Genomic DNA, 16,350 nt, shown 5'->3' on the forward strand with positions numbered 1-16,350 from the left:
TGTTGTATACTTCTTTAGCAACAACTGTTCCGACAGAAACTGTCAGGTCAGGAGAATCAAATCTCTTCATTTCTTTCTATCTTCCAAAATTCGTCCTTCACGAACACTGTGCCAGTTCTGATTTCTCTTTTCTAGATCATCTCTTATATGATCTGGCCATTTTTTTTCCCTATGGTCCTTCTCTTGGTCTCTTCCCCTCGAATTTCATTTCATATATTATTCTTGATAAAGTTCATTCTCATTTCTAGATATTTCACGTTTTCACTACTCTTCAAATCTTGTCCATTGAGTCCAACACCATTAATGTTTATAGTTCCACTATGATTTAAAACCATGTTCTCACTCTTTCTATTATTAATATGTAATCCATAGTTCTGTATCACACACTATCTTCACACTGCTTTTAGACTTAACATACATATTATTCTTTTTTCATGCCTATCTTTTCCAAACCTTCCCAGTCTCTTTCCCCTTTAACCCAAAGGCTTTTTCCAAATGAAAAAAAAAATGTTATAAACAGACTTTTTTCAAATTCCCAGTGTTTTCCCATCATTTCTCTTACAGGAAAAAATCAGATTAACAGGTGATCGCCCATTTCTAAAACCGAACTGCTCTTCTCTTAGACTGTCCTCTACTTTATCTTTTATTCTCGTTGCCATTATCCTTTCATCTTTCATCTTTTCATAGAATTATTGCACTTCCTTTCTTGAGCCTCCTTTATATATTTGAACAATAATCCGCTTGGGCCAATCCTGAGGGGCGAACCAGAAGTACCTGATGCTGGACCATGCTTTACTTAATGGAATATACATTTCTTCTTGCTCCTTCCCACAATACTATTAACGTATTTTGTGGGCTAGGGATGAATCTTTCTTATTCCTTTTTTTTTTTTTTTCATCTGTGGGAAGTCTGCCCTACTTGGTAGGCTGAAGCTGCGATAGACCCAGTAAGCCAGCAGTGAATTTAATGAATCTAAGGAGAAACAAATGAATTAAAACCTGTTGACTGTGCTGTAAATATTATTAGGACATCTGAATGTTTCGCAATACCTTTATTTTGATAAAGTTCACTATACCTTGAATGGCAACTGCAGATGACATTGTGTCAGCTAAACGCTTCTACATGTTGGTAAATGGACACAAGTATAGAGACCCATTTCTCCATCATAATGACAGTTAATTTCCATAATGAAACTGGATGTGCTGATCTAGTCTTCAACCGACGTGCTACCTCTTCCCACAGATATTCTGGCGAGTTCACATCAGAGGACTCTCTGCGCTACCAAGTTTTTTGCACCTTAAAGTTCTGCAGCTTATGTTATCATATTCCTTGCAGTATGAGATGGTGCAATTATCATTTTGATGGTCAACCTAGTTCATGTCTAGAACTGCCACTAAGTAAACAATGGCAGAATTTCTCCAAATGGCAAAATAATCCAAAACAGGAAAAAAATTCTCACACTCTTTAAATTCACGCTTAACACAAAGAAACACAAAACAGCAAAGATGTTTTGCTTTAAATTCGAATGTGCAACGTATCATTTTTTTCTCTTTTAGATAAGAAAATATGTCAAATCATTTCACAAATGATTTGATATATTTTCTCACAAATCATTTCTGCTGATACATTTGCATCTTTTTCACCCTTAGCAAACCATTTTATTTCAGTAAGCAGTAAAGTAATCTTCATTGGTCTGAACTACTTTTATGAAGCATTGTGCAAACTTTGCAATCTCGTGGTATGTCCTTACAAATGAGTGATCACGACATATAAAATCGGCGTGCAATGTCAGCCACACCCACCGTCACCTATTTCAGTTTATTCAATGATGCGAAATTTCAAGACATTAAACTGAATAGCAAACAATTTGAATAGCATACGTGTAATCAAATCCGTAAAATTTTGGTTCACTAATTTTGTTTTTTTGTATGAAACAAAATACGCTAACATCCTTTCTCTTCTTTCGTGGGAATATCATAACAAAGTAAACGTTCACCAATTTAAAAACATATTACTATAAAACTTGCTTTTATTATTATTATTATTACGTGACACCTCCAGGGAGTCCAAGGACTCATCGTGGGAGGGCACGCTACTCTACTTTGCTAAATACATCTCATCCACTCCACTACTACTTAATTCTCCAACTACGACAATCAACGCCATCTATCGCCCATCATCACCACCACCAACAGTATTTTTTGTCTGTAAATTGCATGTATTCTGAAGGCCGATTTGTCTGTATGCAGGATGAAAAATCCGAGTTTCCGGGAGAAAAAAACCCTGCTACCACCGTATGAGATCGGCTAACTCACCTTCAATTGAAAAAGGCCATATAAGGATTCCAGGTCTTTTCCAATTTTAAGAACAGAAATCATTCAAATGTTCTGAAATCCCCAAATATGCCTTGCCTTACCTTACCCAATTTTATGGAGTTTTCTGCATGCTTTATAAGTCCTTATTAATGATAATTTACTAAATAAATTAATATTTACAAGCTGAAGTTTTGCTAGCTGAAATAGCATCATCAGAGGCAATTTAAAAGCACACTCAAGGAAGAATGGAAAGGAAATTTTCAGATCTTCGCTGAAGAGTGTGCCTTTAAAGTGCCTCTGATAATGCTAACTTGAGGTAGCGAAACTCCGGTGTGTAAATTAATTTTGCATTCTAGTTCAATGTGGTTTTAATTCCAGAAACTTCAACATGGATTATTATAATAATTATGAAAATTTAAAGATGGAAATACTAATGATAATGTCATTTACAGTTGACACGATGCACATTATTTGTACTTTGTGAGTACAACCTTATATGTTATATGCAACACGTGACCATAGAATATTTTATTGCATCTCTTTCACTTTGATACTACCCCCACGAAATATCAATATTTATTTTATGACATAAAATTCTGTGGATTTAGTGCTTTTTTCATAACTACATACTTGTCGCTAAGAAGTAATATCAAACAAACAAACCAGCAGTTTGTCTGGACGTTTTGTTTTCATCTTTTACACATCAGTCACACAAGTTAATATGGTCAATTCTAAAACACTCTCCATTTCAGTATTGCGCACACAAGCCATTTAACAAGTGTCTGTTAGCATTATATTTTGTTGCTGTGAGCGCGGTTTGTCACTGATGCGGAGTATTTCCGAAAAATGTTCTCGCAGTATTAGCATCGCGCGCACGATCGTGTGTCTGTATGTTATTACTGGATGTCATTACGTTTAACAACTTCAATTATTCTAGTTGATAATAATCAGTCATTTAAGATAAATAACACAAGAAGTTTCAATTTGTTAATTCTCCGAAAGAATAAGGTTATTTTCACTCTGCGCAATGCGCTATTCCAATCCAAAATATATCGTTGTGACTCAAATAAAAGAATAAAAAAAAACTTGACCTTAACACGACCTATTCAGCATCATCATTAAAAGAGTTCAAGTATTTTGACCTCGACTCGATATTACGTGATGCACGTGGTTAATTCTGCAAGAGATAATAGCCGTATAAAATTTTCCTGTCACCCTGAAGTTTTTGTACATTAATTATGTAAGTAGATACCACTGCGGATGGAGTACTGGTATACAAAGCCGTTTTTATGGGCTCTGATTGAAAGAGATAGACGAAAACTAAAACAATAATAGCCAAGTATTTCTCAATGTAAATCTAAAGTAAAAAAGAACTCTTGAATTTTTCATTCGAAACTATCGGGGCAACAAAGTTTAAGTGAAACAGAAGCTACCGCAAATGACAAGTTGTACTGTGGCATCACACATGCCTTGTACTAACTAGGTAGCGATTATATCCCATAACCTTGACCCAAACTCGATTCCGGTCATGGGATTTGACCGCCGCTAGATCACTCACAACTACGCTTTGCATACAAGTCGGACTCTAATGAGACAACTACAGACATAATATGATGAACACCCTTCAATTACGGCGTGGCTGCTGCCTTCAGACACTGGCCTCTGACATAGCCTCTAAACATGGCGTAATGTATAGAGTTAGGTAAACTTAGAGTGAACGAAGAGGGCGCTTTTTTGTTGTTTGTTTTCGACCGCTGAAAGAATACACCAAAATATGAAATGAATAAATTAATTTATCATCTTTAATCTTGAAACTGACGTACATGATAATAATACCTGTTATTCATACTTTACTATTAAAACAACACGGACATATAACCAAACATTTCTTTGATCCACTATCGTGCTACTGCAGTATTAAAATAATTTAATATTCGAAGTGCTGACCATCACGATAAGCGTTGCATAAGATGACATATGGTTTTTTACATTTAATTATTATTTTTTAATTAAAGTGTTTTTCAGAAAATTTTCATTAAAATAATATAAACTCTCTTGAATATGCTATTGTACTAATTTCGCATAATAATAATAATAATAATAATAATAATAATAATAATAAAATCTATTGTAATTATTTAATAAGTTTCAGGATTTTTTTTTGTTTTTGTTTTTAAACATCTTTGAAAAATAAATAAATCATTGAATTTTTTTATAAATAAATCTCTCATACAAATCTTTGAAAAATCTTTAAAAAATAAAGCCAAAATACTTAGATACTACGAAATAAAATAAAATAGCTTCGCACGTAAGTTGCAGAGCTGAAAATACTAAGATACTTGGACTCAGCACTGACAACATTCTATGAATCGTATTTATTTATTTATTAAAAACATTAATCGAGTACATGATCGAACGGGTAAGTTATGTATATAATGAATGCAATACAGAGTAGTTCATAAACTACCAGTCCCTCCTTGACAATACTTCCTGATTCTTTTGTAAAGAAAAAAAAAAGAGGTAAATTCCTGGATTTTCTGGTTTCATTTTGGGTACATATTTCGCTAATAATATCGTTTGTAAGAAGCCATTATAGTTATCCCTAATAGTTTAATATTTATAAACATTAATGATAAAAAGAATTCTAAGAACTATAACACAGTTTGGCAGCTGTGTTTCCTTTACCCCCCCCCCCCTTCCTTTTCCTCATTCTTATCTGCACATCTCGGGATGTTTTGGGAAGGTCTAGTTTTTTGTAGTCCCTTTGACGATATCTAACCTGTCGAGTTTCCATCATCAATAACAAGTGTGTAATTATCCTTACTGATACTTGTTAAAGATGATGTGATACACACGCTTAAGACTCGAAGGGTTCTCAATAATTCATCCTCAACATATAAAAATTCTTGATACTCTTTTCCTCATATAAAAAGTTATACTGCACAACATTCTTAGCACTGACCAGATGGCGATTATATCTCAATAACCTTGACCTGATTATGTTTTATAGTTTGCATGATATAAATCATTTTTAGATGAAATTATCTTTGACGGATTCATAATTTTATTTTTGAAGATTATGTACAACCACTGAGGAATGCAGGAGTGGTAAGAGGTTTACACTAGCGACATGCAGTAGTTTGTGTTACAGAAGGCACCATATATATTGTAGGTGCGTACAATATATATGGTAGTCACATTGAATGTGAAAGGAAATATATTTCATTTTTGTACTATTTGAGGCTCATGCAGCTCATCCATTTCGCTTGGACATTGTGGGTTTTCTCCTGAGGAGAGAGAGAGAGAGAGTCGATATCCAACAGTGTTCTCGCTATTTAAACAGAAATCCGGTTTTTAGTAGAGCTTGGTTCACAGCATGCATGTACACACTGTTGGTGACATTAGTATATTTCTAATATTCTAATGTCACCAACTACAGTTTCATCATACAGCATCAATGTTCGATGTTGTTCAAACTTCAAATTTTAATCTTGAAAATATGACAAAGTCTTCCGATTTCATGTAAATTTAGTGCAGTTTATATATACGCATCACTATAACAAATGGTATAGCAGAAATGATCTGGGAGGGGGGGGGGAGAAAACAACGCTAAAGCATTTGATGACTCAGGACTGAACAGTATCAAACATGCTATGATCATTATACTCTAATAGTATATACATAGCGACATAGCAATGCCAAGTTGGAGTTGCAGATGGAGTAAGGATGACGTATACCTGACCATCTCACCACTGACGTTGTTTTTAACTATTCTTATACGATTATAACGATTTTAATAAGATTCCTTCCTCAACTTCTAATGTATACTGTTCTTAATGCAAATGTTAACTCCATAATATGAAAATGCTATATCGGGTTCAATTCTCCATTCATACTCTAAAAACTGATAACAAAATATCATGCATAACCAATGATTTCTAAAGAGAGAGAGAGAGAGAGAAAAAAAAGATATAGTTTCCACATTATTAGGTGTACTGAGACCAACAGCTTCTAAGGTTATGTCGGCATACGCAGATCATGGCAGACAACATCATCAAAGAGAACCAGTGGGCAAAATTGAAAAATGACAGAAAGAGATCGTCCTACACTGAGAAGGGCTGTTTCGAAAAATCACAGAACTACTGCAACACAAATAATAGCAGAGTAAATATAAAATATTCATCTTGCAGAGCCTGTTTCCACAAAAACTGTCCGACGTGAGCTTCATAAATCCAATATTCAAGGTAGAGCTGTAATTGCTAAACCTCTGATAACTGAAAAGAACTCAGATGCGTAAACAATAGTGTCATGACCGTCAAAACTGGACATTAGAAAGTGAAAAACGTGTAATGTTCGGATAAGTCGATTAGTTTACGTGCGGAGAACACCCAAGGAAGCTACAATAAGGAATATGTGGTTCCAACAGTAAAGCACGGAGAGTTGTTCTATGATGGTCTGGGCAGCAATATCGCGGTATTCTGTTGATCCCATTATTACTCTTCATGGCAGAATTTGGACATTTTGAGTAATCAAGTACATTCCATGTTCCAGACGTCATTTCCAAACAACAATGCCGTATTCCAAGACGATAATTCCCCATTCCCACAGCCTGGACTGTACAGTCGTGGTTTGAAGAGCATGAAGGTGAACTTCAACATCTTTCCTGGCCAACACAACCACCAGATTTGAACAATATTGAACCACTCTGGTCTGTTCTGGAGACTAAAATAAGAAATAGATTTCCACCTCCAATGCAAACAAATTGAAAATGTTCTTCAATTTGTTTACATTGAAAAAAGAGAGAAACCCTTATATATATAGTGTTTGTCTCGATCGTGATGATTCAAATCATAAGACTGTGTGTGTGTGCGCCTGAGTGCACATATACCTAGGTTAGGGTGTATCCAAGGAAGCGCTTACTGAAAATTATTCAAAAACAGCAAATATTTTTAACCGTCTCTCCCTGGATTAGCTGCTCTTTATATTTCTGGGAACTATGTTTCTGTAGTTGCTGAAGGCTATCAGCTTTGATCAAAATTAAGCAATTCCATAGAAGTTAACGGACACTATATTATGAGGAACACACACACACACACACAGCCGTGGCGCCTACCTTCATAAGATGTAGGACCTCCTTTCGCTGCGATGACTGGAGCAACTTACGGGGCATAATTTACACACGCGTACGATACAAATCAATGGGAAGTTTGGACCATTCTTCCTGTAAGCATGTAATGAGGTTCTGGTTCATTGTGGAGTGGAAGTCCCTTGATCTAATCCGACGCTCCAGTTCGTTCACAGAGATGTTCAGTACTGTTGAGATCGGAGCTCTGCGGAGGCCAGTTACAGGAGCAGCCATATGACATGGTCCATTGTCTTGCTGAAAGAGACATGGTTAGTTCCAAAAAAACGCCACAATGTACGAAGCATTATACAGAATGTTCAGATACCTCTCGAAGCTCAATGTTCGTGGCATCACAAACAGAAATATGAAGCCAAACCAGTAAAAATAGTACCATACTGTTTGGGTACCATACTCTGGAAAGACACGTTCACCGGGCATAGAGTTATTCGTCTCTCCATAACACAGCTTTTCAAGCTTCCACGTCCCAGTGTACATGCTCATTGCGCCACTGAAGACGACGCGGCATGTTGGTTCGGGTCATGTGGGATTTGCATATTGCGGGCCTACCATAGAAGCCATGTTGTGAGCCACGGTTCTGAATGTCTAAAAGTCTGTTCCAATCACATTATCCATCTAATATCCTCTTTTGAAGTCGATATATATATATATATATATATCGCTCCCCCCCCTACACATATATATATATGAAGGATTCGTAAGATTGGCTAAAAGTAAATCTCGATAATAATAACTGTTTTTTTTATTTTTTAATAAATTTATTATAAAAATTTGATGAACGAATTCTCTAATAAATATCCATATTAACTAAAATCCAGGATTAGACTCAACTTCAGTTCTCTGAATAAGCATTTTTTTTATTCAATATACTTCAATAGTATGAAGCAATATTCCCAAATACTTTCATTGTGCATGATGTTCGACGCTCCCAAACAGCCTCTTTTAAGATATCTACAATCGTTTGCGTTATTTTTAAAATCTTTGAGGAAGAATACTCCTACCTCCCACCGGGCACATTAATCTTTTTTGAAGGGGAGGAAGCATTGGATAGGGTGTATTTTTGTCTTTGTCTTGTTCTTGAGAAAACTTAATTATGCTTGTGGAGTAATTTCCCAATAATTTTCGTTGTAATATCTATATGGTGCCCTTTTCAGCTCTCTGTATATGTCCTAAAGTTTCTCTTATCGAATGATAGTTTGTTGATAATCGTATAAGTTCCGGATGGCTTTTCTGTAGTGATTGTTATGCTTATAATTTGAGGCTATTTGGTGTGAGATAGAGATCAACAGTATAAAAGATGTAATCAATTACTGCTATAATCCAGGGGATATAATGGAGATGTAGATGGTATGCATTGACAAAACAGCATGATGAGTGAAGGTCGAGTAATTATTATGGGGTATGGGGAGATAGATTGGGAGATGGAATAGTCACAAGGAAGGAAGGAAATGGAGTTCATACAATTGTTAAGAGATAACTAGCTGAGACAGCATGTAATGGAAGGGACAAGAGGTTCGAGTGTTGGATCTGGTCAAAGTATCGGAGAACATACCAAAAACCAATTTAACCAGAGTCTCCACTTGGGGAAAGCGATCATGTGGTTTTGACCTGGGAGATTGCAAGAAATGCTGAATATTCTGTTAAGAAGGGAGTATATGAAGAATTACAACGATGGTGATTATGACAAGCTGAGAAGTCAGCTTTCAGCAATTCTAAGGCATGAGAATTTGAAGGGGAGCGATGTTGATGGTGCATGTGAGATTGTCAGAGTTAAGGGAAGCAGTTTGAGACTGTATTCTCAGAGTCAGAAGAGAAATCAAGGAGTAAGATGGATGAATAATATTATCACGCAGGAGTTGCAGATAAAGAAAAGGTAGTGAAAGAAGTATAAAGAAAAAGGTGACCAGCAGTACGAGGTACAGGCAAAGAGGGTGACCTGTATGGTAAGAGAAGGCCAAAGCCTAATGAATCCAAAAGAAATCCTGAGTTCTTTCGTTATGTGACAAGTAAAAGGAGAAATAACCATAGAAGGATGACTTTAAAAAGTGTTGATGGCAGAGAAGTAACAGAACCGAATCAAATAGTTGAGTTACTTAGTAATCATTTTGTAAAAATGATATTGCATCTTTGTTGTGATATTGCAGTGCCTAATGTGTCACTTACTAATGAGAATCTAGAGATAGAAATGCTTAGTATATTACAGAACCTTAATGTTAACACTGCCATAGGGTTAGATGTGTTACGAGAATATGTAAGATAATTAGCACCTCCTCTGACCAAGCTGCTTAAGTTAAGCCTCGGTTCTGGTAAAGATCCAGTTGAGTGGAAACAGGAGAAAATAATTCCACTGCATAAGGAGGCGTGAAGACAGAAATAGCAAATTATAGGCCAGTCAGTATATCAGGAGAGGTGGTTAAGGTTTTGGAGATATTGATAAAAATTAGAATTCAGGACTGGATGGACAGAAATATGATTCTTTATAAGGGGCAACATGATTTTGTGAAGGGTAGATCTAGCCTTAGTAACTTAATTAGTTTCTATAATAAAGTAACGGTGGAGTTGGATAAAGGAAATCCTTACTCAGTCATACTGCCGTGTATCACGGAACGCTGATGTATAAATTGGAGCAAATGGGTATGGATCCGAAGCTGGTGATTTGGATTAGAGGGTGGTTGATGGACAGATATCACACAGCGGTTTATGGAGGAGCTGAGTCCAGGAGAAGGCAGGTGACTAGTGGTGCACCTCATGGCTCGGTATTTGGTCCACCGTTGTTTAATTTGTATATTAATGATATTAAAATAATTTGAAAGAAAACATCCACTTGTTTGCTGCTGATGTAAAACTAGAAGGAGCAATAGTCAATTTAAATAATATAGATATCTTGCAGGATGACTTAAATAGATAGCGGTATGGGCTAAGATAAATGGCTGTCAGTTTAACGTGACTAAGTGTAATTTAATGCACTTCGGGAGGATGTGATCACATGCTGTGTACTATATTAATGGACGGAAATGCAAGAAGGTTACGAGGATAGGGACTTGCGGGTTATTGTGGCCAGTGAAATAAAGTTTAGAGGACATTTTGCAAAGGTTGCCAAAACATCACATCAAATTACACGGCTGTTGAAGAACACATTGACAAGTAGGGATGGACCACATAAGACCACATCTGGACTAATGCATACAGATCTGGTCACCTGGATTTCTTGATGATGAAGAAATAGTGGAGGGAATCCACAGGCGAGTTACAAAGATTGTTGCATTTCTTTGGAATGTTTCGTATGAGGAGACTGAAGGTCGGTGGACTCCAAAAACTAGCTGACAGACGTAAGAGAGGAGATATGATAGAAGCATTTAAGTTATTAAAGGAGTTTTATAGGATTGATACTGATGACTGTTTTCTGAACAGTGCAGGAAGGGGGAGAACAAGGGGTTATCTCTAAAGATTGTATAAGAGTGAGGTTAACAAGGGTGTTAAGACTAGATTTTTTGTTTGCAGGGTGGTGAATGTGGAATGCGTTGCCAGAGGTGGTGAATGCTTCATCTGTGAATGAGTTTAAGAAGTATGATAGGTATTGTGTGAATAATGGTTAGTGTGTCAGTGTAGGGTCTCCCGCGATGGATCTTCTGACTCCATGGAGACACTGTTATAATAATAATATTAATAATAACAACAACAACAACAACATTAATAATGTGATGTAGTTTGTTAACTGCGGCCGTATAATCTGATATGCTGTTTTGGTTATTCTGCAGTTAGGATTGAAGTAGCATTCTAGTATGACTTTGTAGTGGCATAAGTCTTAATAATAATAATAATAATAATAATAATAATAATAATAATAATAATAAAAGCTTTCGTAGCTCAGGCGGTATCGACGATACCTTTGGGTTGGAAGGATTTGCGTTCGAATCCGGTCCACAAGCCAATCAGAGCTTTTCAGGGCTGAAAGTGAGTTAGTCGGTCTCACAGATGTCGCAGAGTTTTTCGCTGGGGTTTTTAATCCCGCAAAACAAGCACCAACCGGAAGAACATACGTAATTTACAGACCTAGCAGATAGGATTAATTGTCCCTATCATAAGCAATAATCAGGTTTCTACCATGTCGAGTTATTTGGACATGATAGGCCATTGAATTAACCCGAAAAGTAAAATGGGATGTGATAATAATAATTAAATTAAAAGTGCTGTTAATTTTTTTTTCCAACAGCATTCATATTACTGACTTTGTTAGTAAATTCGTGTTTAAAAATAATTCTGTATTATTTATAATAATTATTTTATTACAAAGAGAGAAAGAGTGCTTACCCCAAACGTGCGACTTCGTATCCTCACATAACCTTCTTTGATGACATCTATTTCATCAGAAGACATTGCACGTTTAGGAGTCTTAGTTTGGACTTGCATTAAAAATTAATGCCCTTGACCTATTACAACAGAAGAAGAGCTTTAGGAAACATTATTTATTTATAAGATAAGCAATATGAGATCAAAATAATTATCAATATGTATCGTAGAGGTTCTAATCCTATAAATGCGACTCAACAGCGATCGCAAACTTCTAAAGAATTATCTAAAATATTGAATCACCTTGGTCATGACCACAGTTCTTAAGTTTTTGTTTTCCTGCTTTTATAGGCAGGAGTACATTATTGACTGGCAAATTTTTTTGACTTGTTATCCGTACTTGTACTTCAAAACTAACAAAACTAAATTCCTTTTCTTCTTCTTCTGGAGTCCGAAGACTAATCGCGAGATGATTCACAAACATTATTTACCATGTATCTATTATACCTCCAAGAAGGCGCCCAAAATCTCTCTACTCATTAACTACTCTCGAAGCAAATCTAAACTACATATTCTCAGTAACTGCAACTTTACTCAACTTCCGATGAACACCTCTTAGTCTCCACCTGCTGCCCCAAATAATATATCGAAAACTTTTCTACACCCCCTTCTATAAAATCCTTCTAGGGATTTATGATTCTATCATATCCCTTCCTTTTCTCTCATCTGTCTGCCAATATTTTGTAACCCACAAATTTTTAATCTCTTCTCATAAAGAACATTCCACAGTCCTGAAAACATCTTGGTTACCAGCCTCTGAATCTGAATCCTCTGAACCATCCCCACATCCTCAAGCAACCTAGGCACTTAAGCTAAGCGCAATAGTTCAGATGTGGACGTATCGGAGCCTTATAAAGAGAGAAAGAATGACTTATTTTTCCCTACTAGTCAACTAATCAGCGTGCTGTGATGCTCGGTGCCCTTTTGACAATTTTTATTTGTTTGTTTATTTTTTGCAACATGGCCTTCGAAGTTCAGTTCCCTACCAACCATTACCCACAAATCACTGGCCTTCTCAATTTCCAAGAGTGAGACACCATCCACACAATATATACTGCTTTGAAAGAAGTCAACGGACACCCCCATGGGGAAGGTGCATCGTGTCATGTAACGAGTCACGTGTTTTTAGCCGGTATGAGTGAGAGAAATATTATGCTTCAAAGTCAGTACAACTGTGTCCGGGTGAAAGGGCTGCGAAAAGGTAAATGACAAAGTTTGAAAGAGGCCTTGTGATAGGATGCCATGTTGCAGGCGTATCTCTTTAGCAAATTGTTGACAAATTGGTCCTATGTCAACAATCAAATGATACCACTGAGATGAAAGTACAGAGTCGACTGCAAGTGCTACCCGCAGCCGCAGTGGACCACCCACCACACTCACCGAACGTGACGGTAGGGTGCTACGAAGGACAATGTGTAAAAATCGCCATTCGTTGGTCGACACGTTGTCCAGGGCATCGACTGGAACACGAATCTGCACAGAAACATTCAGAACAGAGGCTCACAACATGGGTTTCTATGGTAGAACCGCAATATGCAAGCCCCACGTTACCTGAACCAACATGCAGCGTCATCTTCAGTGATGCAAAGAGCGTGTACAGGTGGAAGATTTTTATGAAGCGATGAACCACACTGCACCCACCACCGAGCAGATAGACGGGTGGGTGTGGCGGATGTCCAGTGAGCGTATCTTACCAGAGTTTGCAACCCCAACAATGAAATTCAGATGTGGCGATGTTATGGTATGGTTCTGTTTTTCCTGGATTGACCTCGGACCTCTGTTTATGATGCCATGAACAATGAACTCCGAGAAATATCTAAACTGTGAACAAAGCAATGCTTCCTACTGTGTGGGTTTCTACGGAACCGACCTTTGTGTCTTTCAGCAAGACAATCCACTGTGACATAAGGCTGCTGCAACTGCGTGGTTTGTGGATATGAACGTTACCATACTCGACTATCCTTCACGAAGCCCCTATCTCAACCCCTATTGAACATCTGTGGGATGAACTGGATCATCGTGTGAGGTCAAGGGACGTCTTTCCCCCCACCCCAAACAGTCCAGAACCTCATTACATGCCTATAGGGAAAATGGTCCAAAATTCCCATTGAGCGCTATCGTACGCTTGTGAAAGGTAGGTCCCATAGGATTGCTGCAGTCATCGCAGCGAAAGGAGATCCTACATCTTAATAAGATGGGTGGCATAGCTATTTGTTCCTCACACTATGGTGTCCCTTGAATTCTTTCCAAGCAGTGTGCAGATTGCAACTTTTTCAACCAGGAAGCAAAACTATATTTTGCACATTCGAAGAAAAACCATTATCCTTTGCCCGCAATGTCAGCTTATTCAATTCGTCTTGCGGAATATCTACATCGCTTTTACTATTGTTCTTCCCAACTTAGCATTATCCGCCAACAAATGGAATCACTCATCAAATTATCTCTAATATCATTAATATATAGACTTAACGGAAATGAACAAGAACAGAGTCCTGTGGCACGGCTCTGGTCACCTTTGTAAACTCTGACTCCGCTCCACCACACTGCTATTCGATGCGTCTAACAACCATTCATCCCACTCATCCGTCTCACCAATCCAATATCCATCCCATTCTCTTTAGCTTTCTTAACAGTTCCCATACGGTATTTTGGCAAAAATCTTTTTCAAATTCTAACAATGTCACAGTATATGCATTGCCTTTATTCCACATTATTATAGAAAGAAAGAAAGTTGCTAAGGCAAGACCTCTCTCCCTTTTCTTAACAAAGTCATATTATCAAAAAATATCAAATTACTGTCCACCTATTCTTGAATTTTAGCTTTCACCAAATTTTCCAAAACCTTGAGATAGTAACACTCCGTGATTTCTAACTACTTTTTAGATCCATCTTCATGCAATGGGACTACCATAATCCTTCCATAATCTTGGAACTCTACCTGAGAATTAAAATAAATAGTCTTTTTATGGATAAGACAATTCTCTTGCACATTCACAACGCACGAGCCGAAATCCTGTCTAATCACATGAAAGAACACAGTGAGATTTTGAAATAGTCTAAGTACTCACCAATTCGTCTACCTCAAAGATCATGCCAATACCTGCCTTATCAGTAACTTCTTTACATTCATCCTGATGATAAGCCTTCGCAAAACAATCACTCGGTAATCGAATTCCTTCTTCAGGTTCTGTTACTTTCGTACTAGCAGAATTCAGATATATTTCCATAATCGCTTTTCCTTTTACTCGTCACATAGCGAAAGAACACTTTGGAGAGATTTCCTTTGGCATGTGAGGCTTTCATCTCACAATGTGATTTTGACTTCCATACAGCTGTTGACCTTTCTTGCCTGTGCCTTGTACTGTTCATATGCAACCTTCACCTTATATTCTTCACTGCACTTCAGTTAAACTTTCATACTTTTGATTACTAACTCTTCCCTCTCATTCACCTGATTTTCTGTCTTACAACCGATCTATATTCATTAATTAATCTCATATTAAGTCTATTTATCTCACCATATATTCTCCTTAACTCAACTTCATGCATTCCATCTTCTTTATCACCACTTTTGTGATTCTTGCAAGCAATAAATCCTAGACAGAGACTGGCCAGAAACCAATGTTAAACTGTCTTTGGAAGACACTAAATCAAAAGTTTTCGAAATCGAATCATCAGCATGAGGAATGAATGGACAGATGGTTGGTACAATCCTCCTCTTCAATGTGACTAATGAAATGGAGACAAAAATGTGGATGATGAAGGTCCTAGCATTTCTTACTTCATATGAACATATGATATATAAATAAAATAAATAAGCTAATGCTTTTTATTACCCTATAGGGAGTAGGCGAGGCCTTTATACCCTATCTAGCTTTTGGAGACTGAGTGGGCAGTTCAATCTCATCGGTAGTCAATTAGAAATAGCTGACCCATGTCTATCACTAATTATAGCAGCCACCGATGAAGAGCCTGACAAACAAGTGCTGCCATCTCTTGGTACCTAACCCTAACAAGATATGTTACTGTCTGAAATAATGTGGGTACTACGGTCGATTTTCTTGAGTTTACGGGATAAAAAACCCGCTTGTCCATGCCAGAGATTGACTAACTCGGGAATCGGTCGAAGAAAGGCTTAGAACAAGTTCCTCCAGTCAGCGACTAGACTTGAACTTAAGTCTGACTTCAAGTGACTAAGCGCAGAGGACGCAAGCGCCACTTCCACTGAGATTCCTTCAAAATGTCATATAGCGAATTTCCGACATTACTGCTTATATAACTGAAGATTATTAGTAACTCGATCCGCAGATATACCAGGTAACTCCTTATATATCACTTGAAAACTACTGTTGATTTGAAGGATCGACAATAGATGATTCCAGATAACCAAATTTGAAATCATGCGCCATGTTCTGAGTAAAGTTGTCTCGTGCAAATGACTGAGGTCTCACAGAACAAGGAAGAAGAAACGAATGGCTGTCTATCTCCATGAAAATTCTAAGTATCAAAGGAACAGCTGACTGCCTAGTGACCGAAGTTAAC

General features: G+C 37.2%; 1 protein-coding gene across 1 annotated transcript in view; it reads right to left on the reverse strand.

Moving 5' to 3' along the window:
- The window catches only part of LOC150103426 (docking protein 6-like), a 92,040-nt gene that overhangs the window by 56,859 nt on the left and 18,831 nt on the right, over positions 1-16,350 (reverse strand). The window contains exon 2 of the mRNA XM_090397564.1: positions 11,770-11,888. Within this exon, the coding sequence (XP_090253690.1) occupies positions 11,770-11,868 (99 nt within the window). The 5' untranslated portion in view covers positions 11,869-11,888. The remainder of the gene's footprint in view (positions 1-11,769; positions 11,889-16,350) is intronic.

This window comes from Typopeltis vanoorti, chromosome 9 (genome assembly GCF_054136105.1).
Source record: "Typopeltis vanoorti isolate ZY-2024b chromosome 9, IOZ_Tvanoo_1.0, whole genome shotgun sequence".
Taxonomy (NCBI): Eukaryota; Metazoa; Arthropoda; class Arachnida; order Uropygi; family Thelyphonidae; genus Typopeltis; species Typopeltis vanoorti.